Source organism: Dermacentor silvarum, chromosome 7, assembly GCF_013339745.2.
Source record: "Dermacentor silvarum isolate Dsil-2018 chromosome 7, BIME_Dsil_1.4, whole genome shotgun sequence".
Lineage (NCBI taxonomy): Eukaryota > Metazoa > Arthropoda > Arachnida > Ixodida > Ixodidae > Dermacentor > Dermacentor silvarum.
In genome coordinates, this window is record NC_051160.1 from 96272037 (window position 1) to 96297937 (window position 25901).

Sequence of the window (25901 nt, forward strand, 5' to 3'; positions counted from 1 at the left end):
CTGGATGCAGCAAGGTTAGAGCAGTCTTTAACTTACGGCCCATGATACCCGGTAGTTTCGTGGGGTGTAATCCTGTATTTGAAAAGAATACGAGCAAGTTGGCATGAAACTCCCTTCAGTCGATTTCTTTAGCTTTGACTTGATGCACTGAACTGCCCGTTCTGCAGCCCCGTATGACGCTGGATGGTATGGAGGTGTCAGTACTTGTTTGATGCCATTTCGATGCAGGAAGCTTCTGAATTCCTCTCACACGAACACTACATCCTCTCTCACACCACTACACGAATTCCTCTCACACCACTACACCTGCAATCCGTGAGTGGCAAACATAACCCTCAGGCACGAGATAGTTGCCTCTGCCGATGGTGTAGATATAGGCACGGCCTCTATCCACTTTGAAAATGCATCGATAACGACCAGTTAGTAGCGGTTATTCAAAGGTCCAGCGAAGTCAATATGAAGGCGAGATCATGGTCTGTCCGGAAACGGCCTGACATCATCGCTCCGCGCAACCCTCTGGTGTTCTTGGCAGACCTGACACTGGCGAACTGCAGCAGTAATGTCCTCGTCCAACGAGGGCCACCAGACGTGACTCCTGGCGATAGCCTTCACCTTGGTCATTCCAGGGTGCCCCTCATGAAGGAGTCGCAACACTTCTTCCTGCAATGCACTTGGGATGATCACCCGCGATCCGAGAAGTATACAGTCTTCTGGCACGCTCATATGAAGTTTTCGATCTGCGTAGAACCTGAACTCGGGGTCACGTAGATCAGCTCCAGACCATAAGGCATCTGGTAGCTTCGCTAAGGTTGAGTCCTTGGACGTAGCTTCCGCGACTACAGTCGACCGCAGTACCCGAAGATAAGCAGCCTCCAGCATGAAAACTTCCGCTGGGCTCTCCACAGGTTGAGCGTACACTGGTAGTGGTAGGCGACTCAAACCATCCGCGTTGGCAATGCTTGCTCCCGGCCGGTACATGAGCTTGTCGTTATATGCTCCAAGCATCAGCGCCCAACGCATGATACACGGTGAACACATCTCAGGCACGCGCTTGTCTGGAGCCAGCAAGCCCAGTAATGGAATTATGGCCCGTAATAGCCTCGAACTCGCGTCCCCAGAGGTATTGTCGGAACTTGGTTACGCCATACATGAGCGCAAGAGCCTCCTTGTCGAGATGACTGTAGTTCCGCTCGGCTGCCGCGAGACTTCGTGATGCAAATGCGATTGGTCGTTCAGTCCCGAGTCTTCCCTATGGGCCAGAACGGCGCCAACGCCGTACGGTGACGCATCCCATACGAGAACCACGGGTTTCTTGGGGTCATAATGCGCCATGCACTGCTGCTGAAACAAGTAGCTCCTTGCTCCTTTGGAAAGCACGTTCGTGATCCTCACGCCACTCCTAAGGCACCTTGGCCACAAGCAGCTCGTTCAAGGGATGCAACACACTAGACATCCCCGGCAGAAACCTGCGGTAAAAGTTGACTAGGCTTAGGTAACTCTGTAATGCCTTGACATCTTTGGGTCGAGGGGCCTTCAGCACAGCCTCTACCTTTTGAGGGTTGGGTTGAAACCCCGCAGCCGTCACAACGTGACCCAGGTATTGAACTTGCCGTTCCAGGAAGGCACACTTATCAAGCTTCAATTTAAGCCCAGCTTGCTTCAGTCGGCTTGGAACTAGGCCCAGGTTTGTTAGATGGTCCTGGTCGTCGCGTCCAGTCACAAGAACGTCGTCGAAATACACCACAACGTGTCTGAGCCCTTGTAGCAGGTTTTCCATCTCCCGCTGGAAAATTGAAGGAGCAGATGTGACGCCAAAAGGCAAACGCGTGTATTGGTACAGTCCTTTTGGTGTGTTGATTGTCACCAGCTTGCGGGATGCCTCGTCCAGTTGAACTTGCAAGTACGCATCCTTCAAGTCCAACTTGCTGAACTTCTCGCCACCGCTAAGATGGCTAAACAGGTCTTCAACGCGTGGTATCGGGTACTTTTCAGGCACTGTCACGGGATTAACAGTGACCTTGAAGTCGCCACATATCCGAATCTGGCCACTTCGCTTCAAGATAGGCACGATAGGTGCAGCCCATTCCGAAGTCTTAACTGGACGCAGCACTCCAACTCGTTCTATGCGCATCAGTTCCTCGTTGACGCGGTCAATCATTGCGAACGGAACAGGACGAGCCTTGAAGAACCTGGGCTTCACGTTGTCTTCGATTGTTATTTTCGCGGACACTCCCTTGAATGTTCCCAACGCGTCGTCGAAAACACTCGCATACTCAGCGACGAGTCCCTCAACCGACGTGATAGCCTTAACGTCCATCACATTGCGCAGTTCAATTCCGAGGCATTTCATCCAGCCACGTCCCATCAGGGACGGGCAGTGTCCTGGGACGACGTACAACACGTCCCGGCACTCATGGTTTCCTAGTCTTACAGTGGCAGGCAGGCTGCCTTGCACCGGGGACAGCGCACCGGTGTAACCTTTCAGCATGACGCTTGACGGTTCCAGGCGACATGACGGAAATGTGCGGTGAAAGGTCTCTTCCGACACGACAGACACACTTGCTCCCGTTTCGAGTTCCATAATGAGTGAAATTCCATTCTGGGAGACCTCAACCCGGTACGGGCTACCATCGTGAGCCGGTGCACGCACTTGCCACATTTCGTAGACTTGCGGTGCCGGTGTCTCAGAGCGGCTTTCTTCGTCATCTACGGTATGGATTGACTGATGCTTCCGGGACAAAAACGCTGAACCGCTTGCTCTCGTAACTGTAACTGCCTTGCCCTTGCATACTCGCGCCAGGTGCCCCTTGCTTCGACACTTGTGACAGACGCTACTTGCATGTCGACACTGCATCGCCAGATGCTCGCCTCCGCAGCGGAAACATGAAACAGGTTTATGCTTCTGTTTTCCTGTATCACGTGACACGGCATTCGTCGGCGCAACAGTCATTGGCATGGCCGTTGACAGCGCGCGAGAATCTTTGTTCGCCGCTTCCATCGCGATAACTGTCTTCTTTGCGGTAACAAGGGTCAAATCTGTTGACTCCAACACTCGTCGCTGCGTTGCCTGGTCGTTGATCCCTGCCACAATGCGGTCACGAAGCATTCTGTCTCGGAACGTGCCGAAAGCACAATCGTCAGCAAATTTGTTCAGGCTAGCGAAAAAATCCCCAGCCGTTTCACCAGAATGACGTATTCTTGAATTAAACTTGAACGTTGCAACCACTTCCGATGGTCTCGGTGAAAAATGCTTCTTCAGTTCGTCAAGGATCGTTGACAGGCTTGTTTCTGAAGGCTTCCACGGTGACAGCAGGTTCCGCAGTAATGAATACGTGGCAGGCCCCAAACAGGTGAGAAGTACTGCTCGCTTTTTTTCATCTTCGACGTCGTTGGCTATGAAAAATTGTTCTACCCGCTCTTGATACTCATCCCAGCTGGTTGTTCCCACGTCGAACGGCTCAAGCTTGCCGACTCCAGGCATTCTCAACTGATATACGGTAGAGAACACAGCCTCAACAGGGGAATTTCCAGGCAGCACCAGCAGATCACACTTTCATCCTCGTCGCCACTGTCATAGCCAACTCGCGGGGGGCAGCCGAAGCGAAACAGCACGCTTGATACTCCGGAAAAACACTGCCCTTTATTTCCTACACACTCATCTTTTATAGCAACCTAGTGAAGACGTAACACGCCGCATATGCAATCTGTTAGTGATAACACATCAGCGCGTGTTCCGGTGGCTATTATGTTACACTCAATCTTGCAAAATAGCTGTTTATATCCCTCCTCCATGGCCATCATACAGACATGAAGGTGCGAGGCCGTCTCGCTTTGCTGCTTCATGCTCTTGCTTAGGGAAGAGGGCATTTCGCGAATTTTCGATTGAGCCCTACCCGAAGGCGTGTCCTGCTAAATATGGCCCTCTTTTTGGCGGGCGTCACCGTCTCGCATTCCTCAGCCATAGGTGTATCCGCCGGCTGTGGCATCTGCCTATCTCCCGCGGCAGGTTGTTTACCTCCTACCTTCTTAATTTCCGCGATCTCAGCCATGAGGCTAGCTATCGTGTCTCTCATAATCCTATTACCACGCTCGAGTTGTGCAAGCCTCTTGCTTTATTTGCTGTGCTCTGGCGGCGAACCCCGCGTTACCTGTGCCTTTGCGAACTCGCTCGGCCCAGGTTGACTGGCGATCCCGAGACTGGGACCTCTCGAACCGGACACGTCCTCCTCCTCCTCGGCGCTGGGAGCTGGAGCGCCCCCTAGAGCGGGATCTGAATCCAGTTCATCAACGGGAGCGTCCTTTAGAGCGGGTGCACCCCCTACTTTCTTGCGCCGAAGGCTGGCGGTCCCGACCGCCCCCACCGCACTGCCAGGTGGCGTTTTTGACGTCTGGTTTCCAGAAGCTTCTTTCGCTTTCTCCCAATTTTTCCTCACGACGTACGGGATTGGATATCGCTTTGGGCACACTTTGTCTGCTGTCTCGTGTGGTCCCCCGCACAGCTTGCATTTCGGAGTACATCGGTGCCGATCGTCCGGGTTCGACACAACAGCACACCGGCACGTCACGGCCTCCGGGGTAGGGCATACGTCGGCTCGATGACCCAGCTTGCCACACGCGTAGCAATTGTCCGTCTGTTTGCGGTATAAGAAGCATCGCAACAACACTGGTCCGTAACGCACTAAGTTCGGCATTTCAAGCCATCGAAAGTCATGACGATTGTTCCCGTGTTCTTGATCATTTTGCCCCCCAACGCCAGGCGGGTCCTTTCGTTAACGATGTTCCGCTCTAGGGCCCCCGGACCGTCGCCCAACGAAATACCCCTTATCACTCCTTTGCGCGTATAATGCGGAGCAGTCTCGTAGGCGCAGACTTCGTAGGAGTGCTGACCACCGCGATGTTCTGTTGCAAGTTCGGGCAGATGACGTCGGCCCCTGCCATGGCATTATTGCTCTGCCAACGGTCGTTGCTCCGACCCTGGCTACGTTGACCCCGCCCCTGGGACGAATTATGGTCTTGGCGTCTTCCTTGAGGAGCGGACGCATTCGCCCGACCGCGTATTTTGCTTTCCGCGGATGATTGCACACGCGAGAGAGAAAAAAGGAGGGTGACGAGGATGGCACTGGCTCTCTATTTGGCGGCGTTCCAATGCCGCAGGCGTTGCGCCGGCGTTGGAACGGAGGACACGCTGGGCTGGTGGTAACTAGGCACAACTGTGGCTGCTGTTAAGAGGATCGATGGTATTCCTAAATAAAGGCATCACTATTTTGATGATCCAAATATAATCTCACTATTAGGGAGGGAGCAGTCTACCTGACTATTAGCACTATTATTTATTTGGGGTGTTGATACGCTGCACTCCGCAACACACCAACGACCGCCGCTTCGCGTCGGCACCCACCACCGCGGCTTCCGCCGCGGCACCGGGCCACATCTGACTGCGCCGCCAAACAGAGACAAAAAGAGAAAACAGTGATACCATGAAAAGAAAATAAACTTCCTTGGTTGGTTTTCGGTAGACTGAGAATTTTAGATTGCCGTTGGTTCGTGTAACTTGTACATCTAGGTTTTTAGAATTTTAGATTGCCGATAACCGAAAACCGACCCGAAACCAACCCACACAGGCCACTACCTACACTTCTCATCCAACCATCCGGCAAACCACAAGGCATCGGTCGTAAATTCTTTATTGAAAAGAGTCGAAGCTCATTGCACATTGGAATCAGATCAAAAGAGAGAAAGGAGAACGGTTTTCAACGAACTCAAAAGGAACGGCTACACAACGGAATTCATTCGAAAAACAACCCGACAACAAAAAAGAAAAAAACAAACTACGAGAGCTCCAATTGTTGCCTCCCCCTCGACCACAGAAACGAGTGTCTATCCTATACGTCAAAGATACCAGCAAAGCTCTCAGCCGAATATTGAAAAAAGAAGGCCTCAAAGTCGCGCATAAACCGATGAACGCTTTGAATATCCTCATTCCTAAACCAAAAGACCATCCACCAAAAGAAAAAGCTCAAGGCGTCGTCTATAAAATCAGCTGTGCCGACTGTCCGGCGTCGTACATCGAGGAAACCAAAAATCGAAAAGAAATAATCAGGCGACATGAAAACGACGTCAGAACATTCAACCGAATACGCAGCGCCGTCGCCGAACATTCCGAAGACGCCGACCACAAGATTTCTTTCCAAGAAACCCAAATCCTTCAAACAGAGACAAACTGGCGAAAAAGGCTAGTCGCGGGAATGCGTTGACGAGGGACAGGGGGTGGGGGCGAGTTGTTTTGGTGTTGCTGACCTAGAGCGGGGGGTCCTTTCTTCCCTTCGTCGCGTCTGCAAGGCCATGAACATACAAGGAAGGAAGAATAATAGTCCATTTACATCGCGTGATATACTGTTTTTTAACGACATAAAAGCCGAGTATACCTTTCTGGTGTTGAAGCTAAACATTTCGACAGAATTACCTGTCTGGTTGGGAAAATTGATTAAGACTTAGAGATTGTCTTGGCACATTCAGAACACGGCGGGTAATATAAACCGCGTGAAGGGCAATCTTCCTTCCTTGTATGTTCATGGCCTTGCAGACGCGACGAAGGGAAGAAAGGACCCCCCGCTCTAGGTCAGCAACACCAAAACAACTCGCCCCGCCCCCCCCCCCTATCCCTCGTCAACGCATTCCCGCGACTAAAGGGCGCCCAGCATCGGTCAACCCAGCCGACCAGCGACGCCGAAGCCCCCCTCCCCCCCCCCACCCCTCTCCACCACCTATTTTGTCAGTCTAGAACAGGTGCCCTGCCAAGTGTCTCCGCACCTATAGGCTCTCTCCCCCTTCCTCTCCTTTGTCACGACGGACCTTTTAAAAGCAGCACACCGCCACCTCCGAAGAATACCCCCTGAAGAAGGAGCCGAACTGGTTCCGAAACGTCGGGCTAGTAAATTTCCTTTTTGGTTGGAGTCAATCTCTAAGTCTTAATCAATTTTCCCAACCAGACAGGTAATTCTGTCGAAATGTTTAGCTTCAACACCAGAAAGGTATACTCGGCTTTTATGTCGTTAAAAAACAGTATATCACGCGATGTAAATGGACTATTATTATACCCAATTAATGTGTGCTTGACCTTTTGTTGCAAGCGCTTACTGACATTTTTAATCTTTGTTTATCCAGTGGCGTCTTTCCCGAGAAACTGCAGGACGCAATAGTGATAGTTTTGTTTAGGCCCGGAAACAAGAACGAGTGAACAAATTATAAGCCAGTATCTGTACTTCCTGTGATTTCGAAGGGCATCAAAAATTTATTTGCAAGAGAATTGCGTCATTTTGTGATAGGTACACTATTTTATCAGATATGCAGTTTGGTTTCCGGCATAGAATGTCTATAGAGCTATCTCTGCTAACGCAAGAATTAATCCTTAATAAATTCGAGAGTAAATTGCTAACACTAGGCATTTTCATAGACTTTTGCAAAGCCTTCGACTGTATTAACTACGAAACCCTATTTTGCAAAATTACATCATTACGGCTTTCGCGGGATCCCCCTTAAACTTTTGCAATTATATTTTCAACACAAAAAAGAGTGCGTCGCTATTGGATCTAAACTGTCATCAGTAGGAACATTAACACAAGATGCTCCTCAGCGAAGTGTACTTGGACCTATTTTATTTACTTTTTATTTATTTATGTATTTATTTATTTCAATACTCTAAAAGCCCGGAGGGCATTATAAAGGGGGGGGGGGATTTTATACAATCATAGTGTACAACAAAGTTGCAAATACAAATGAAAATGGCAAAGTACAAAAAAAGCTATGAAATGGAGCGTTTACAAATCAGAGCAGGAAAGTGCAAGAGATCTCATCTTACAATCAAGAGGTATACTACATAAAATATCGACTTCATGCACATTGACGAGGTTAGGGTTGCTGCGTGTCAATTCTATCAAAATACATCAGCAATTCTGTTTTAAAGGACGATATATCAGTAAAGGTAACTATTTGTTCCGCCAGATCGTTCCACTTCTTTACTGACAATACAAATGGCGAGTTCTGATATTTCAACGTCCTTGCGAAAATTGGCTCAACTTTAAGACGATGATCTCTGCGTGAAGAGATATCATGCGCCGGAAGAATATTCGTAGTTGCAAAAACTGTATTGCTGTGCTACATGGAGTAAAAATGACAAACGAGATATCCTGCGTCCTGTGTCAAGATTATGGAGATGAAGTCTTCGCTTCAACACCGTTACACTTTATTAAGATGAATATGAAGATAAAATGAACCTGGCTGCCTTGTTCTGCACAGATTCAAGCTGGCTTGAAAGGTCAACGCTATTTGGATGCCATATTATACAAGCATATTCTAATATTGACCTAATCAGCGTTGTGTAGGCATGCAGCTTCATTTCGGGATTGGCAGCAAACAAACGGCGCTTTAAGAAGCCTAGATTTTCAAAGGCTTTACTTGTTATATGCTCTATATGAACGTTCCACGTTAGATTAGGCGAGAAGTGCCCACCCATATACTTAAAGGACTGTGTTTTTGCGATTATACTGTTATTAATCGAATAGGTATTTGCAGGAGTATTAATGAGGGTAGAAAAAGTTATCAGGGGCGGTATTCTGTAAGAGTCTACCTAGTGGACTGCTCATTTCTGCGACCGTTGATTCGCTGCTGCTTGACGTGCAGGAAGGTACCAGCCAGTCTCCTTCCTGCACGTCAAGCAGCAGCGAATCGACGGTCGCCGAAATGGACAGTCCACTAAGTAGACTCTTACAGAATATCGCCCCAGCTTTGTTTTGTCTATGTATATGTCCATTTTCCACAGTATGCCCCACTCGTGTAAGCAGGTTATGTAGGCGTGTTCCGTCAAGCGGGTTAGTTATTTGCCTGTATATCACATAGTCGTCGGCGAAAAGGCGTATGCCAGAAGTTATGTTGTTAGCTATATCATTTATGTAAAGTAAGAAGATAAGCGGCCGTAATACTGACCCCTGTGGTACGCCCGATATTACTGCAGTACAGCTAGAAATGTGATCTCTAATCTGGACGTGTTGAAAGCGACTGCGCACGAATTCTTCGATCCAAACGTGGTATTGTCGTGAAGTTGCAGTTTACGAACCTTCTTATCCTGTGGGGCACCCGATCAAAAGCTTTTGATAAATCTACAGATATAGCATGAACGTAGCGCAAAGCCTGCAAGGAGTCATGAAGATCGCTTACTAGTTCAAATAACTGTGTTTGACTGGACTTCTGGTATCTAAATTCGTGTTGTAGTTCAAGCAGCAGATTGTTATCGTTTAGGCAGGACATTACGTGCGTGTAAATGATATGTTCCAACAGCTTACAGCAAACTGAGGTCAGCGAGATAGTTCTATAATTGTTAGGACACGTGCTTACGCCAGACTTGAATATCGGAATGACGTGCGCTATCTTCCAGTCGTTGGGAAGACAAGCTGATTCCAAGGACTGCTGGAATATACGTGCTAATAAAGTGGCTGATGTGTCGCATGTTATTTTAAGCAGCTTATTGCTGATACCGTCAGGGCCAGGACTACTATTCTGCGGCAGTCTCTCGATTGCGCGTGCAGCAACAGCTTCGCTTATTATAGTCGATTGGAATTGGTGATGTATTACTGGGTCAGCGTCATCGGGTAACTCGCGTAGTGCAGCCTCTTTTGTGAATACTTGTGTAAAATGTTTGTTAATAGTTCGCTTGTGGTTTCAATGAACAGCACGTCACCGTTTTTATCCTATAGCGTAGGTGTCTTGAATTGGGACTTGTGATTTATGTATTGCCAAAATTGTGCGGGCATGGTTCTCAATAAACTGGGTTGATCTTTATATCAACGATATCACAATTATTAGTAGACATACAAAGTTCATAGTTTACGCCGATGATACTACCCTTTTTTTCGTTCACTTTACATTCTTTATTTACTTATAGTACACTCAGGGCTTACAATGAAGCATTACAGAGGGGTCGGACTAATAAATACAGATAACGATACAAAAAAGAGTAGAAAAAACGAATACTAATCAGATTACAATGTATGGGACAATGTAAAAATAACGCATTTAGGAGCGACACAACAAGCATCTCATGGTAACAAAAAATAATTATACAAAGAAAAAGAGAAAACTTCGGTAATACAGAAGAGAGGGGTGAGAAATAACATCACTCATAGATGGGCGTCTACTAAATACGGGACAGGTACGTTCTTCGGCTGAGACTGGCTCGCGTTGAGCTCCGCATTTTTCAATTTTGCGGTGGCAAACCTAATCGTGACCCATCGACAGCGCAGACCGACGGAGCCGTGAAGTTACGAAGAATCAGTGGAGACCGACCTTTCGGCCGTGGAACGTCTTCACGGGGAGCAGCCATTTGACACAGGCCAGTACCACGCGGCGAGGCTGCTAGGCCTACCGCCAGCTTGGCACGGCGGTAGCGGCTGCGCCGGAGGCGTGGGCTCCGGCTCCGGAGTTTGGTCTAACCATGGCCACAGGCGGGACGCAAGACTCTGATTTCACCGGAACACGATCTCGTCCAGTCGAAAACGACGACCGAATGGATCTAACGGGACCATGCACACCTAAAATCGTGCACAACCACCGCGAAGAGGTGAGTGGAAACCTTCAACCCTCAAGCTTGCTCGACACTGGAGCCGACTGGCAGACGGTTTTGACATTGCGTCAGCGCAAACAACAAGCATTGGAACGCAAACGCGACAATGCGGCACCCAAACACTCTTCGGAAACCAATACCACGAGACGACCAAAAGAAAAGCTCCCTAAACTCCCACCCTTGCCGAAAGACGACCTTAAAATCATAATAAGACCGCACCAGGGACTACCACTGCGAAACATCGTAACACCCACACTTGCGACAGCAGTCATCGAAGCTTGTCAACACCAATTCTCCGGGGACCAATTCATCCTACGAATGAACCCGGGATCTAACATAGCTATTTTTTCCACCAAGCACCAGAAAGTGGCTGAGAAAGCAAGAGGTATACGAAACCTAACGATCAATGATCATGCATACGCCGTGAAAGTGTATGCGGCGACAGGAGAAGACGCGCTAAGAGGGGTGGTTCACGGAATTCCGCAACACACCGCACCCGAGTCTTTGCTTGCAAATATGCGGGTGCGCGCGCATGGAGTAGAGCTCGTGCAGGCACGCATGATAGGTGACACCGAGAGTGCCGCCTTGACCTTTTGCAGGCCCATACTACCTAAGACGGTCTACTACTAGGGAGGGGAACTTTTGTGCCACCCCTTCCGCGCCACGATTCAAGTATGCAAGATATGCCGCGACAAAGGGCATCGTGCGTATGTTTGCCCCAACCCCGACCGCCGCATCTGCAAACTATGTGGACTTGCAAATCCAACCGACGGACAGCCATGTGAACCTAAGTGTGCCTCGTGCGGGGGGGGGGGGGGGGGGGGCTCATCCCACCGGGGATCGAAGCTGCAACAAGCGACTGAAACAGTTACCACAGCGTACACCTCGAACATCTCGACAGCAGGCGGCCAAACAACCACGGTGGTTCTTCTCGGAGGATGAAGAACAATACTACAAGGATAAGACAGGACGCAGCAGAGCAATTAGAAGCAGATCCCGCTCAAGATCGCCGCAGCTGACTGCCCCTGCTTTACCCAAGACAGACGAACCGACACAAAATCGTGAGCGCTCCCGGACTCCGGTGAAGAAGCTGACAGGGATTCTAACCCCTCCGCATGGTGCTGGGGCTCCCCAGAAGACACTGGCACAGGTAAGTTGGGCGGGGGTCGCGTTCTCCACAACCAAATCCATCACACAGAGTGAAGAATATAAGCGTGCTCTCGCGGAAAACAAACAACTCAAAGCTAACTTAGACAGGAACAAACATGAACTTGAAATACTAAAACGCCAGGTGGAATCGTTAACAGCACTGATAGGATCACAGAAACCCCAACCATCTACACAGCAGCAACAACACCCACAAGACCTCGAATACGCGAGGGTCCCTCTACAAACCTCACCACAATCACCAATTTCACCAGCGACATTCTTCGCGGAGCTACAAACAACACTCACAAAGCAAATGGGCGACATGTTCGCTCAGATGAAAGAGGAACTACAGCAACATATGAAGACACAGATACAACCTATGTACAAGGAGTTCCAAGAACTTAAGCAACATGTGGATGAGTCTCTTCAAGGCGTCAAGAGGACCCGCAAGCGACATTCTAGCATTGGCAACGATAAGCCGTATGTCAAATGCATCGTAACCACGGAGACTGAGGAAGCAACTTCGGGCACTCCCCAACATGGCTAACGGAGCATCCAGAAAACAAGAGAATCTTGCTATTTGGCAGTGGAACTGTCGCTCACTACATAACAAACACGCTACACTCACATTATACATAAAGGCGGCGCTAGTCCCACCCGGCCTCATTTGCCTGCAAGAGGTCAGGAGAACACCGAAACCCACCGGTGGTTATCGTCTTTACGTCAACCTTGATCACCCAGATGTAGCGACACTGGCAAGGAAGGACTTAGCCATAACCACGACCGTAATACCGGGGGTCGAAAAACACCATCAAATAGTCACAATTTGGCCGGTCAAGAAAGGACGCCCTAAATGTGTATTAGTGCACGCGTACAGTCCCCCTAGCGAACGCAAGGCCGACTTCTTGACAATCCTGAACCACGCATCCCCACTGCTTTCAAAGCGGGACCGATTGATTTTCCTTGGTGATTTTAATGCATGGCACACCGAGTATGGGTACGGGCGAGATACGAGCAAGGGAATCAATCTACTCAGCGCCACCCAGGCCCACGAGTTACTGCTGGTTACACACCTGGGAGTTCCTACAAGGATAGGCAACAGCGTGACTCGGGACACTACGCCGGATCTAACCTTTATCAACAATGACAACGGTGTTACCTGGAGTAACCTCAAGCAAAACTTAGGCAGCGACCACTACATCCTATGTACGACGGTGAACACGGCAAAGGTCCGCCTAGCCTTAGGGACGGCCAGGCTGACGGACTGGAAGAAATACCGGGAACGCCAGCAGACAGCCCCCTCGACACCCACTACGGCAGAAGGATGGAGTAATTTCCTAAAGAAACTCTATAATGCCACCACTAAGGATCTCCAAGCCACACCAGACACGCCGGCTATAGACAACCACCTAGCCCATCTCTGGGAAGCTCGTAGAAGTCTCAGCAAGAGGTGGAAAAGACAGCGCCACAACCGTAACCTAAGGCGACGAATCGACCGACTGGCGGAAGAGGCAAACACCTATGCTCGAACACTCAATTACACACAACTGGCACAGCTTCTGTGACTCCCTCAGAGGCACACTGAGCACCAAGAAGACATGGGCCATACTGCGATGCATGCTAGATTCGACCAGTACGCGCACGGAAACGGCTAATGTCATGCGGCGGCTCATAAGAAAGTACCAAGGGACGGAGACTGAGCTGTTGCCACAACTCAACACCACCTACACCGGTGAGGCTCAAACACCTACAGCAGCACCCAAAGAATACCATGGGGAAGCCAACGAAGATCTAGACGCCCCCATCACATTCGCAGAACTTTACGCAGCCGCGCAGACTTTCAAAAGGAACACAGCACCCGGACCAGACTACGTCACCAATGCGATGCTTCGCTATCTTAGTGAGACGGCCATCGGATAGCTTGTGCATTTGTTCAACGATCAGGTCTGGAGGAAGGGAGGTCGGTTACCAGCTCAATGAAAATCGGCCAACATCATCATGATCCCAAAACCTGGTAAGCCACGAGAGATCGGACAGCTGCGGCCCATCTCATTAACATCGTGCATGGGCAAGCTCTTTGAAACAGTCGTGCACACCCGGCTGGAGAATCACCTCGAGCGTAGCAGCCTTCTTCCCGACTCGGTGTTCGGATTTCGCACGGGAGTCTCTGCACAGGACGTCTTCCATCATGCTAAAGGACGAGGTCCTCACGCCTCCCACGGGCAGCCTAGACAGAATCCTGCTCGCCCTTGACGTTCAAAAGGCCTTTGACACCATATCTCACTCCGCAATACTAGAAGTCCTTGAGTACGTCGGATGCGGAGAAAGAACATTTCATTACATTCAGGACTTTGTGCGTGACCACACTGCAACAATTGCGCTCGGAGCGTCACGGTCACTCCCATATGAACTGTCGGGCCGCGGCACGCCTCAGGGTGCAATTTTGTCTCCGCTCCTATTCAATATTGGAATGCTCAAGCTCGCCCTACAGTTACAGGAAGACGAAGACCTCGGCGTGGCAATTTACGCCGACGACATTACACTCTGGGCGACCAAAGGCTCATACGGGGACAGACAAAACACACTTCAGCACGCCATAGACACGGTCGAATCATACACAAAACATGCCGGCATGAAATGCGCACCCAGCAAATCAGAATACATTCATATTCGACCACCAAGAACCCGAGCCAACAGAGCTCCGCCGTTACAACTACTTCTAGACGGAGAACCCATCCGAAAAGTCCAGCAGCTGCGAGTGCTCGGAATGCATATACAGGAAACGGGCAGTGCCGGCATCGCCCTGTCCAAACTCAAGCGCACGGTTCGAGTGTTACTAGCCTCATTAACAGAATAGCACGTAGCAGAGAGGGAATGACGGAGACAGACACTATGAAATTAGTACAGACCTTCGTCATAAGCAGAATCACTTGCGCTCTTCCTTTCCAAGCGGCCCGACAAACTGACATCGACCAAGAAAATCGACTGCTCCGGATTGCCTGCAAGGCGCCACTCGGCCTGCCCGAAAACACGAGCAGTGACCGTCTCAGCGAGCTGGGCATGATGAACACATACGAAGAACTCGCCGCGGCCACACTCATGGCCCAGCGCGAAAGACTAAACGCAGCACCCCAGGGGCGCTCCGTGCTAGCACGACTACGATACCCTCTAACGCCACAGTTCTGCGGAGACGAGACCATACTTATGCCACCTGATCTACGAACAAGAATCCATGTGAACCCCATCCCACGTCACATGAACCCTCACTTCCACGTGAAACGGCGACAAGCCCGAGCAGCCATCCCGCGCAAAAGGCAGGAGGACGCAGACACATACTTTACTGACGCGGGCTTATACCCCAGAGATGAGACAGCGACTCCTACTTATGTGAGTGTCGCGGCAAACCGGGGGAGACCGAATGTAGCAGCGTCCGTACGCACGACTTCAAGAGCCACGGCGGAATCCGCGGCCATAGCCCTAGCCACCCGAGACGCTGAGGCCAAGAGCCAGTCGGCTTATATACTCACAGACTCGCAAGACGCCTGCCGGCTCTTCCTTCGGGGAGTTCTATCGGCCGGGGTCCTTCGCATACTAGGACCAAGCCTCCAAATGGACCACGGGATAACCTGGTGTCCCGCGCACACCGGAGTAGAAGGCAACGAACGGGCGGATCGTCTGGCTCGAGGAATAACAGGCCGAGCCGCGATACATACCGCTCGATTGGACCCCTCTCCGACACCCGGCAGCACACCGAGAGACATACTTCAGGCACAATGACTAGGAAGACGAACCAAAGCTCCACCTCACCCTAAGATAAACAGGCAACAGGCGAGGGACTGGCGCCGAATACAGACAAACACCTACCCACATAGACTGCACAAAATATTTCCTAAGAAACACAGCGACCGATGTCCATGGTGCGACTCCACCCCGACACTAGAACACATCACATACCAATGCACGCAGCGTCCGGCAGACGCTGTCTCGCCGCTACTTGACGATACACTTAGCAATTGGTCGTGGGAGGCGCGACTCTCCGAACTGGACTTGGGAAGCCAATTGGCGACCCTCGACCAGGCCCGGCGCGCCACAATAGCCAGTGGCGCCCTGGAAGAGGGGCTCCACCCACAGTGACCAAGCACGATCTTATTTAAATAAAGTTGTTTCTCTCTCTCTCTCTTCAGTTTTGCTTTCTTCGGTGAAATTTTATAGTATTAAAACTATTTATGCTGTAAAAGTTGGAAGCATATTTTTTATTTTTTCTGGGAATAATTCTGAACTACTTGTATGGATCGCTTCAACTGCGTGGCTGTTTTCTTTCGAAAGCTAATTATCCAAATTGCATACTTGCTTGTCTAATGACTAATTGCAATAAATCTAAATGTGTGCGACTGCGGTAAACGTAATCTTAAGGAATTCATTTTATTATCTCAGCGTCCCTTGTTTTAAAAATTTCGAACGCATTTTGTGTCACACCGAGTATATTGTTGCGGAAGGATAGGAGGAAAGAAAAGAAGAAGATCAAGAAATACTGGCTGCTGCGTGTTGTTGCTGGTCAGCTGTCTTGACCACATTATCGTGTATCACATGCTGAACGTAGAGTAATCCAATCAGAAGTTGACAAAATGCTCCGCAAAGGGGTCATCGAACCATAAGCCAGTCCATGGGCTTCGCCAGTCGTCCTTGTGAAGAAAAAAGATGGTACCTAGCGTTTTTGCGTCGACTATCGCCATTTAAACAAGATCACGCGAAAGGACGTCTACCCATTACCACGCATCGATGACGCCCTGGATTGCTTGCACGGAGCTACATACTTCACGTTCTTTGACCTTCTATCCGGCTACTGGCAGCTTTCTGTTGATGAAATGGACCGCGAGAAGACTGCCTTCATAACACCTGATGGTTTATATCAGTTCAAAGTAATTCCCTTTGACCTATGCAATGCTCCTGCGACATTTGAAGGAATGATTGACTCTCTTCTGCGAGGCTACAAATGGATCACCTGTATTTGTTATCTTGACGACGTTATTGTTTTTTCTCCCACGTTCAGCAGCCACCTTATGTGACTCGCTGCCATTCTTGCGGTCTTCCGAAAAGCCGGCCTTCAGCTGAACTCAACGAAATGTCAATTCGGGCACCGTCAGATTACCGTGTTGGGACATCTCGTTAACGCAACGGGTCTACAACCAGATCCGGGCAAAGTTTGCGCCGTTCGTAGTTTCCCTGTGCCTCGTTCTGCTTCTGACATGCGCTGCTTCGTCGGCCTGTGCTCTTACTTTCGACATTTCGTCAAAATCTTCGCCGACATTGCTCGCCCCTTGACAGATCTTCTAAAGAAGAACACGCCTTTCTCATGGGCCACGGAGCAGGCTCACGCGTTCGCCGCTCTCACCGGCTTTCTGACCACCCCTCTCATACTTACCCACTTTGATCCATCTGCACCGAGCGAAGTCCACACTGACGCAAGCGGCCATGGCATCGGTGCTGCCCTCGCCCAGCAGCAGAATGGTACCGAGTGCGTGATAGCTTACGCCAGCCCCCTGCTGTCACCTTCTGAGAGGAATTACTCGATCACGGAGCGCGAGTGCTTGACTTTAGTTTGAGCTGTCAACAAGTTCCGGCCATATTTCTACGGCCGCACGTTTTCGGTCATTACAGACCACCTTGCCCTCTGCTGGCTGTCTTCCCTCTAGGACCCGACCGGAAGGCTTGGTCGCAGGGCTTTGCGGCTCCAGTAATTTTCTTTTATTGTAATCTACAAGTCTGGAAGTCTGCACAAGGACGCTGACTGGCTGTCTCGTCATCGCGTGGATTCTCCTGATCGTGTTGCACATGATCCGGAGACCTGCGTGTTGGCTTTCAGTGACATGTGCGCCATGCGCGCTGAACAACAGCGCGACGAGTCCTTGCAGGCCATCATCGCCGGATTCAAATCTGGCAGCACCGACGGCCCGTGCCGCATGTTCGTGCGGCACGACGGCATCCTCTACCGCCGCAATATCAATCCTGAGGGCCCTGAGTTTCTCCTTGTCCTTTCTCGTCATCTACGATCCGTCGTTCTCGAACAACTTCACGATGCACCAACGGCGGGACACTTTAGAGTTTTGCGCACATACGACCCCGTACGACGGCGGTTCTTCTGGCCGGGACATTACCGCTTTGTGCGTCGTTACGTCGCAACTTGCGAATTGTGTCAGCAAGTTGCGATAAAAAACCTCCCCTGCCACCTGTCGGACGACTCCATCCAATTGAAGTTCTCTCTGAACCTTTCTATCGCGTAGGCCTTGACCTGCTTGGCCCTTTTCCGACGGCGACTAGAGAGAATAAGTGGATCGCCGTCGCTACCGATTACGGGACACGCTACGCGATAACCAAGGCGTTGCCGACTAGTGGCGCAACTGACGTCGCAGATCCTCCACCACGGTGCACCTCGACAGTTACTTACCGACCGCGGCCGCTCGTTCTGGTCTCGATTTGTTGACGACCTCCTCCGCTCTTGTGCCACAGCACATAAGCTGTCCACCGCCTACAACCCACAAACGAACGGTCTTACGGAACGTCTCAACCGAACACTCACAGAGATGATGTCGATGTATGTCTCCAATGATCACCGCGACTGGGACGCCACGCTGACCTACGCGGCATTCGCGTATAACTCGTACAGACATGACACCGCAGGATATTCACCCTTTTATCTTTTGTATGGTCGCGACTCTACATTGCCATTTGACACCATCCTACCTTCTGTGCCAGGTGTTATAACTGAGTACGCTCGTGAAGTCATCTATCGCGCTCACATGGCGCGTCAAGTCGCCCGATCTTGTCTATTGGCATCGCAGGATATAAAAAAAGAGCGGTATGATCGGCGGCATCGCAATGTTAAGTTCGCCCCAGGTTCTTGGGTGCTTCTCTGGTCACCATGTCGTCGTGTCGGTCTCTCCCAGAAGCTTATCTTTCGCTACACAGGGCCTTATGAAGTCCTACGTCAAGTTAACGACGTCAATTACGAGATCTCGCCGTTACAGTTTGATCCGTCCTCAAGTCCGACGCCAGTTGACATCGTGCACGTTTCGCGGTTGAAGCCATACTTAGTTCGCAGTTCTTCGCCTGACATGCGCCGAGACGGCGCTTCAGCACCCGGGGGTCCTGTTACGGAAGGATAGGAGGAAAGAAAAGAAGATCGAGAGACACTGGCTGCTGCGTATTGTTGCTTGTCACCTATCTTGACCACACTAACCCTACTTGTGTATATATTGTAAATAAATCCAGTCTATACTCCCAACATCCCCGTAACAACATCATGGCCGCAAAATAGACGGTCGAGATTTCCCTGAATATATTTGCGTAATGTGGACTAATCTGCAAATACAGTGCAAATATAACATATCCTCGTAGTGCTCCTGGTAAAAAAGGACATTTTTTTCATTACCGTACGGGTGGACATACACGACATCCTTTTTATCAAGAACTCCATCTAATGTGATGTATTTCCTGTAAAAAGAAAAAAAAAAAATATATATATATATATAGAAGTCAGAACTGCAATTTAAGCTAGTGTGTAATGTCACAGTACCTGTGGTGATCTTCGTCGTAAAATATGTGAGTGAAAGTGATGTCTTTTGCACTTTCATGTTTCATTACGTCCACTTGACACATGCAGTCGCTGCGTGATGTGGTACTGTACGTCCATATGGGTGTTGTCGTCCATAAAAACTACGAAAAAACACGAAAACATTATTCTATGTGCTATAGGTGTTAAGTACCATATTATTTTATTTCAGTGTTTTCAACACGCAAACAATAGCTAGCACAGTATCATGAGCAACAATTTTCATTGTCCTTTTCGGAATAGTAGTCGCAAGCAATATTCGCAGCAGCAACATGTTTGCCATTGTTTTGTGAAGAATAGAACACGGAGTGAAATGAGCAATTGTGACTTGTTAAATGCGAAGCATTTCTTGGCTAAAATTTGCTACTTTCACCGTATCTATCAATCTAGCCGCCTACGTCTTTCTGCTCTCATGCTCGTTTCATTAACTTGGTATGTACCAAAATTGACATACTATGACAAGAGTAGACCGAACATAATTGGTATGTCATGACATCAATATCATGACATGCCTGTCAAGTAGGTCATGACAATGACTCAGCGAAAAAAGATTAACACTAATAAACCACTGGAATGGGTGGGGACGTGGGCACTAAGTAAAGGAAACACTACAGGTGGCTGGTAGATGTAATAGTCATGAGCGTGACTCAGCAAAATGACAATGACTCAGCGAAAAAGTATATCACTCAAAACGCACTGAAATGGGTTCGGACGTGGGTACTAAGTGAAGGAAACACTGCAGGATGCTGGTAGAAGTAATAGTCATGAGCATGACTCAGCAAAAATGACAATAACTCAGCGAAACAGTATTAACACACAAAAACCACTGGAATGCGTTCGAGGAAGGAAGGAAGGAAGGAAAGAGTGAAGAAGGAAAGCCAGGGAGGTTAACCAGTTCAGCACAACCGGTTTGCTACCGGTTGTGCTGAACTGGTTAACACATGGGAGCGGGATGAGGGGGGATGAAAGATGGGGAGGAGAGAGAGAGCACAAACGCAGCACACTCATCGTTAGTAACAGTTCGTCACTGTTGCGTAGTACGTGACATCACTGTCACAGCCGCTTGTCCAAGCCCGTTTCCTGTAAAAACCTAAGTAGTCCCTTCGTCGCCTTCAGCTGCGATGTCATCTGTCGACGACACGTGAGAATCGTTTCAATTGCCATTGGTCGATTGTCCAGGTGTGCTAGAATGGACGCCACGAACTGTCTCGGAACATTATATTCAGGACAGTCGCATAGAATATGTTCTACCATCTCCTCGCAAAGACAGGCATTGCAAAAAGCGTTGTCGGCCATTCCAATGAGAAATGAATAAGATTTCGTGAATGCCACCCCTAGCCATAAGCGATAAAGCATAGTGGCCTCTTTTCGGCGGAGTGGAATGCGTTCGAGCAGGGGCACTAAGTGAAGGGAACACTAAAGGACGATGGTAGAAATCATATTCATGAGCATGAATCCGCAAAAATGACAATGACTCAGCGAATGAATGTTACCACTCAAAAGCCATGGAAATGGGTTCGGACGTGGGTACTAAGTAAAGGTAACAATACAGGAGGCTCGTAGAAGTCAGTCATGAGCATGTCTCAACGAAATGACAATGACTCAGCAAAAAATATTAACATTCAAAAACCAATGGAATAGATTCGGACGTGGGCACTACGTGAAGAAAACACACAAGGATGCTGCTACAAATCATAGTCATGAGCATGACTCAGCATAAATGAAAATGACTCAGCGAAAAAGATTAACACTCAAGAACCATTGAAATGGGTTCGGACGTGGGTACTAAGTGAAGGAAACACTACAGGATACTGGTAGATGTAATAGTCATGGGCATGACTCAGCAGAAATGACAATGACTCAGCAAAAAAGACTAACCCTCAAAAACCACTGGAATGGGTTCGGACGTGGGCACTAAGTGAAGGTAACACTACAGGAGGCTGGTAGAAGTCAGTCATGAGCATGACTCAGCAAAATGACAATGACTCAGCGAAAAAAGATTAACACTCAAGAACCACTGAAATGGGTTCGGACGTGGGCACTACGTGAAGAAAACACACAAGGATGCTGGTAGAAGTAATAGTCATGAGCATGACTCCGCGAAAATGACAATGACTCAGCGAAAGAAGTATAGCACTCAAAAACCACTGAAATGGGTTCGGACGTGGGTACTAAGTGAAGGGAACACTAAAGGACGATGGTAGAAATCATAGTCATGAGCATGAGTCCGCAAAAATGACAATGACTCTGCGAATGAATGTTAACACTCAAAAGCCATTGAAATGGGTTCGGACGTGGGTACTAAGTAAAGGTAACACTACAGGAGGCTGGTAGAAGTTAGTCATGAGCATGACTCAATGAAATGACAATGACTCATCAAAAAATATTAACATTCAAAAACCAATGGAATCGCTTCGGACGTGGGCACTACGTGAAGAAAACACACAAGGATGCTGCTAGAAATCATAATCATGACCATGACTCAGCATAAATGAAAATGACTCAGCGAAAAAGATTAACACTCAAAAACCACTGGAATGGGTTCGGACGTGGGCACTAAGTGAAGGTAACACTACAAGAGGCTGGTAGAAGTCAGTCATGAGCATGACTCAGCAAAATGACAATGACTCAGCGAAAAAAGATTAACACACAAGAACCACTGAAGTGGGTTCGGACGTGGGTACTATGTGAAGAAAACACAAAAGGATGCTAGTAGAAGTATTAGTCATGAACATGACTCAGCATAAATGACAATGACTCAGCGAAAAAGATTAACACTAAAAATGTCACCGTTTCGCCCGAAAGGCGAAGCATCGATTGCGAGAGCAAATTAGTAGAGAGCTATTCGGAGTAGGTCTAGTAGTTTTATGGGCGGCATAAACTTGGACACATTGGCTTGCTAACTGAATTAACACTCGTGGTGTCAGCGCGCACAAGCAAACATGAATAGATCACACTGAATGACCGCAGCCAAGAGAGAGAGAGAAATAACATTTATTAGCCCCGAAGAAACTAAAGCCCAAGTCCGGGCCTCCACCGCAGCCAACGACTGTCAAAACGCTGGCAGCAAGCGCAGGTTCGCGCGGTCTATCGCTTCAACGGAAACTGATCGGCGAATGCACAGCGCATACAAAGGTCAGAGCCGTGTGGATATAAAAGACGGTGCGGGCGACCGCCACCGTCGGGCAAAGGAGAAGTTGTTGGCAGAAGAGAAGCTGCCCTCCCCCCCTCTTCCCGTTTCTTGCTTTCGCGTGGGAGATTGAGTGGCAAGATACGCCTTTGGTGCCGGAGCACAGCGTCGCCCCACCTCCCTCCCTCCCATACCCCCACGGGCTTTCGGGCGACGGTCGCATTTGCTTTCCACCGTGCGTTCACTCTCCGTGATAGCGCGTGTCCCCCGCGCTCTTTCGCTCGCGCATACGGCGCGCGGCGACAATTTTATCGCCCTTGGAATCTATACGGAACCTCACGGCGACGGCGACGGCAGAAATCCGGTTGAAGTGTCCATATAATTGTCATCGCAATAAAACCACTGAAATGCGTTCGAACGTGAGTACTAAGTGAAGAAAACACTAAAGGTTGATGGTCGAAGTCATAGGCATGAGCATGACTAAGGCGTTCGCCTTAAGGTCTCTTAGGTGTAGCTAAAGAGACTCCTGGGGACTCATGACATGAATGTCATGACATGCATGTCATTTAGGTCATGAAAGATCCGCCTACATCTTCGCGCTCTCATCGTCGTTTCGTTAACTTGGTAGGCTATCTGCCCTATGCTCCGCATGAACATTGATTCCCACAGGGCGCGGGATCTGCCGGCTTTTTTTTCGGCGAGAGAGAGAGAGAAATTTTAATGAATAAAATGAAATTTTAGGTCCCGTGGTTGGAGCCCCTAGTCCTGGGCTCCACTGGCACGAGCGGTTCGCTGGGCTTGGTCCAGGAGAGCCAGTTGGCTGTCCTGGTCCTCGTCCGCAAGCCGCGCCTCCCACTGCCGGTTAAAATCTTGTGTTTTTAGTAGTGTGGAGTTTATATGTTTTGGTCTGTTTGGGCATATCCACCTGATGTGCGGTAACGTTGGCGTGTCCCCACACCACGGGCATTCGTCAGTGTATCGTGCTTGGTGAATACGGCTAAGTGTATGTAGGTTTGGGTATGTGTGTGTTTGAAGTCGGCCCTATGCCTCGCCTGTTGACTGTTTAACTTAGGATGAGGGCGTCCATATTGCCTCCGCTCCTGTCTTTGGTGTTCGAGGATGTCGCGCGGTGTAGAAGGAGGCTCGTCACTGGGTTGGTCCGCAGCTCAGATGCTTAGTACGCGAGCTAGCCGGTCCACCCTTGTGTTGCCCTCCATTCCCTCGTGTGCGGGGCACCAAGTGAGGCAGTGGAATCCGGTAATTTTGACTCCCTAGAATTTTTAGTACTAAGCGCGGCGCCGTCCCGGAGAGATACAGGCGGCAGGTGGTTTGTGAGTCCGTGAGTATGGCAGCAGATACGTCCCTATTCTCCGCGTCCCTAATTGCAAGTGCAATCGCTGCGGCTTCTGCTGTGCTGGTAGATTTTGCCCTGACCGATGCAGCTATCACACGATTTTGGTTCGTGGCTGCCACCGTATACTTGTCCCTGTCCGTTTGACTCGCGTCTGTGTAGTACACGTCCGGTTGTCCTCTAAATCTCTGGTGCAAAGTTCTCGCTTGGGCCTTCCGGCGCCCTACATGATATCTCGGACTCATATTATTCGGAATTGGGGACACTATTATGTGCTGCCTGACTTCCTGGGTCATCTGTACTGTCTCTTATGCACTGAACTGGGGGCGGAGGGCAAAGCCCAGTTTGGTTAATATGGCCCGACCCTGCGTTGATGCGCACAGCCGTTCCTTTTGCGCGATGAGGGTGGCCGTCGCATATTCCTCGAAGGTATTGTGGATTCCTAATTTGTCGAAACGTTCTGTACTGGTATTTTCTGGGAGTCCTAGAGCAGCTTTAAGTACCCACCGAATGATCACTTCAAGCTGTTTGAGCTCCTGCTTGGTAATGCTTTAGGAAGGGGAGTGCATACGTTATCCTACTGATGACAAAGGCGTGTACCAGTCGGATCGTTTCTTCTTCCGAGAAGGCCTTGCGGGTTCGCGTAACCCTACGGATCATCTTGGTTACGTTTTGTGTAGTACCTACTCCAGCCGTTTGTTGGATCCATAATACCAGGACGCGGAGTTTATCCGCCTCTCGTACACGCCCCCCGTCAAAGAAAAGTTCGAAACTCAGACGATTTTCTCGTCTCGCGTACTTCGCTCTTATACGTATAAATTCGGACTTCTCTGGGGCACATGTCATGCTGGCCCCTTGCGTGAAGGTCTCGACCTGTTGGATGGCCCACTGGAGAAGCTCCTGCTTATCCTCGTAGGATCCCCGATTTGCCCACAGCGTAATATCGTCAGCGTAAATGGCGCTCCCTAGGGCTTGCTTCGCATCCAACTCTAGTGCGAGTTTCATCATCATCATCATCAGCCTATATTTTATGTCCACTGCTAGATGAAGGCCTCTCCCTGCGATCTCCAATTACCCCTGTCTTGCGCTAGCGTATTCCAACTTGCACCTGCAAATTTCCTAATTTCATCATTCCATCTGATTTTCTGCCGACCTCGACTGCGCTTCCCTTCTCTTGGTATCCATTCTGTAACCCTAATGGTCCACCGGTTATCCATCCTACGCATTACATGGCCTGCCCAGCTACATTTCTTCCGCTTAATGTCAACTAGAATATCGGCTATCCCCGTTTGTTCTCTGATCCACACCGCTATCTTCCTGTCTCTTAACGTTAGTCCTAAGATTTTTCGTTCCATCGCTCTTTGTGCTGTCCTTAACTTGTTCTCGAGCTTCTTTGTTAACCTCCAAGTTTCTGCCCCATATGTTAGCACCGGTAGAATGCAATGATTGTACACTTTTCTTTTCAATGACAGTGGTAAGCTCCCAGTCAGGATTTGGTAATGCCTGCCGTATGCATTCCAACCCAATTTTATTCTTCTGTAAATTTCTTTCTCGTGATCAGTGTCCCCTGTGAGTAATCGACCTAGATAACGTACTCCTTTACAGACTCTAGAGGCTGACTGGCGATCCTGAATTCTTGCTCCCTTGCAGGCTATTGAACATTATCTTTGTCTTCTGCATATTCATCTTCAACCCAATTCTTACACTTTCTCGATTTAGGTCCTCAATCATTTGTTGTAATTCGTCTCCATTGTTGCTGAATAGGACAATGTCATCTGCAAACCGAAGGTTGCTGAGATATTCGCCGTTGCTCCTCACTCCTAAGCATTCCCAGTCTAAGAGCTTGAATACTTCTTCTAAGCATGCAGTGAATAGCATTGGGGAGATTGTGTCTCATTGCCTGACCCCTTTCTTGATAGGTAACTTTCTACTTTTCTTGTGGAGAACCAAGGTAGCTGTGGAATCCTTGTAGATGTTTGCTAAGATATTCACGTATGCCTCCTGTACTCCTTGATTACGCAATGCCACTATGACTGCTGGTATCTCT

At 49.3% G+C, this 25901-nt stretch overlaps 1 protein-coding gene across 1 annotated transcript in view; it reads right to left on the reverse strand.

Annotated features, from left to right (window-relative positions):
* The window catches only part of LOC119458294 (uncharacterized), a 67933-nt gene that overhangs the window by 25527 nt on the left and 16505 nt on the right, over positions 1 to 25901 (reverse strand). The window contains exons 2-3 of the mRNA XM_037720128.2: positions 19338 to 19477; positions 19194 to 19255 (exon numbers count right to left, since the gene is read on the reverse strand). Coding sequence (XP_037576056.1) covers positions 19194 to 19255; positions 19338 to 19477 — 202 coding nt within the window. The remainder of the gene's footprint in view (positions 1 to 19193; positions 19256 to 19337; positions 19478 to 25901) is intronic.